Genomic DNA, 1,723 nt, shown 5'->3' with positions numbered 1-1,723 from the left:
CTATTCTATGGGCTGTAAATCTGAGTGATGAGGAGGAGTAAACACGATGCTGTGGCCACGACTTTCGGCCATGTCCGTGATGATAGGTTTCACGTGGGCTCGGATGTGCGTCGCCAACAGTCCCCAGAGCTCACTCTTGTGCTCATGCCCGCTCGTTGGGATGCCGTACGCTCGACACGCGTCGACCAAGACACCCTTGCGGCGGCCACTCGTTGGGGTAGTCTTGGGCAACGACTTGTGGTACTTAGCGTTGTCGAGCACAATCAACGTATTCGTGATCCCACCTTCATCCATATCGTCGAGCAGCCGCCCAAACCATGCCACGTAGTACTCGGTGTCAAACATGCCGTGGTAGTCCTTGGGCTGCTTCGCTGTCGACTTGCCACCCGTGAAAATGTCGATGGCCATGTCCTTGCTTTCCAGCGTGGGTGAGTCCAGAATGGCAGCGACGAAGCAGTAGCGACGTCCCATGTGCTTCTCCTTTGATGGCAGGTCCATCGTGTCGGACGGGTCGTAGATGGCTTGGTGGTGATCGATGTAGGACTCATCAGTGTACACGACATGGGGGCCGTCCGGCGCGTCAACCAGGGCCTGCATCTTGCGGACGTACACGTCCCGGGCAAGGGCGTTCGCCTTGGACAAGTGGTAGGTGGACGACCCCTTCCGATTCCCACGCTTGTAACCTTGTAACCTTGGGCCTGCAGGTAGCGTTGGACGCTTCGTAGTGCAGCCGCGAACTCCTTCTTGTCATTGGGTTCGTACTCCAGGATGCTCATCTCACGGAGGTAGTTTGACACGTCGGTCGCCGTAGTTCTGGTGCGGGTGGACCGGCGGTCACGGACAAACGCTTGGACCATCTCAGCGACACGCTTGGTACGCGGCACTGTTGTTATGTGTGCGTAATGGTTTGCCGGTGGTGCTAATGCGGTAACAGTCTGGCTTTGTTGGTACTCCCGCCAAACGTCCTGGACAACGTGCATGCTGCGGCCGAGTGCCTCAGCGACTGTCTTGGACGCGGCGGCTACACCCTGACTGCGAAACCAAGCGTGCAAGCGAAGGATGTCGAGCCGTTCCTCTCTCGTGACTTCGCGACGTCGATTATCCTTGACAAAGGCAAAGCAAGCTTCAAGTCGTAGATCCATTTGATTTATGGTAGATACGGTGATATGATGACCAAGTAGCTATTTTTTATCAGTCACAAGAGGAAATAGAGTTGCACAGTACCTCAAAGCACCAAAATAGAAAACCTCTATAACCTTATATCCAAAATCGATTTCAGCATAAATTTATGCGGGTTATGTACAGGGAACGACGCTGAGTAGCGGCGTGATGAGGAGTTGTGATTGGACAGAGACGCGGTTCGAATTGACCAATTGAGGCTCACAAAACCAAAATATAAAAGAAGTATCGAATGAAAAAAATGAGCTTTGAATATAAGATTACAAAGGATATGAATATAAAGAGTAATTAGTACTAGGAAGACATCGAAGCCATGGTTTTCAAGTCCTCATTCTTGCAGGAAACTAATTATCACAAGGGATCAAGGTCATAAAAATGCCTATTACACATATTGCATTACAACGCTGTGACACATGGACTGGATTTGCACCCCTCATGGGGACGAACAAAATGTGATATGACCCCTTATAAAAATACTACAATTTAATATTCTATTCAAGTAAAGAAAAAAGTATACTGTATGGGTCAATGGAACTACATGCCA

At 50.2% G+C, this 1,723-nt stretch overlaps 1 protein-coding gene across 1 annotated transcript; it reads right to left on the bottom strand.

Annotated features, from left to right (window-relative positions):
- On the bottom strand, positions 1 to 1,142 carry H257_07563 (hypothetical protein; the record flags this gene model as incomplete). Its single annotated transcript, XM_009833134.1, has 2 exons — positions 1 to 633; positions 684 to 1,142. The coding sequence occupies 2 exons, from the start codon at positions 1,140 to 1,142 to the stop codon at positions 1 to 3; spliced, it is 1,092 nt and encodes a 363-aa protein (XP_009831436.1).
- Between the last annotated feature and the right edge of the window lie 581 nt (positions 1,143 to 1,723).

This window comes from Aphanomyces astaci (genome assembly GCF_000520075.1).
Source record: "Aphanomyces astaci strain APO3 unplaced genomic scaffold supercont1.16, whole genome shotgun sequence".
Taxonomy (NCBI): Eukaryota; Oomycota; class Saprolegniomycetes; order Saprolegniales; family Verrucalvaceae; genus Aphanomyces; species Aphanomyces astaci.
This window is presented reverse-complemented; position numbering and strand designations above follow the sequence as displayed.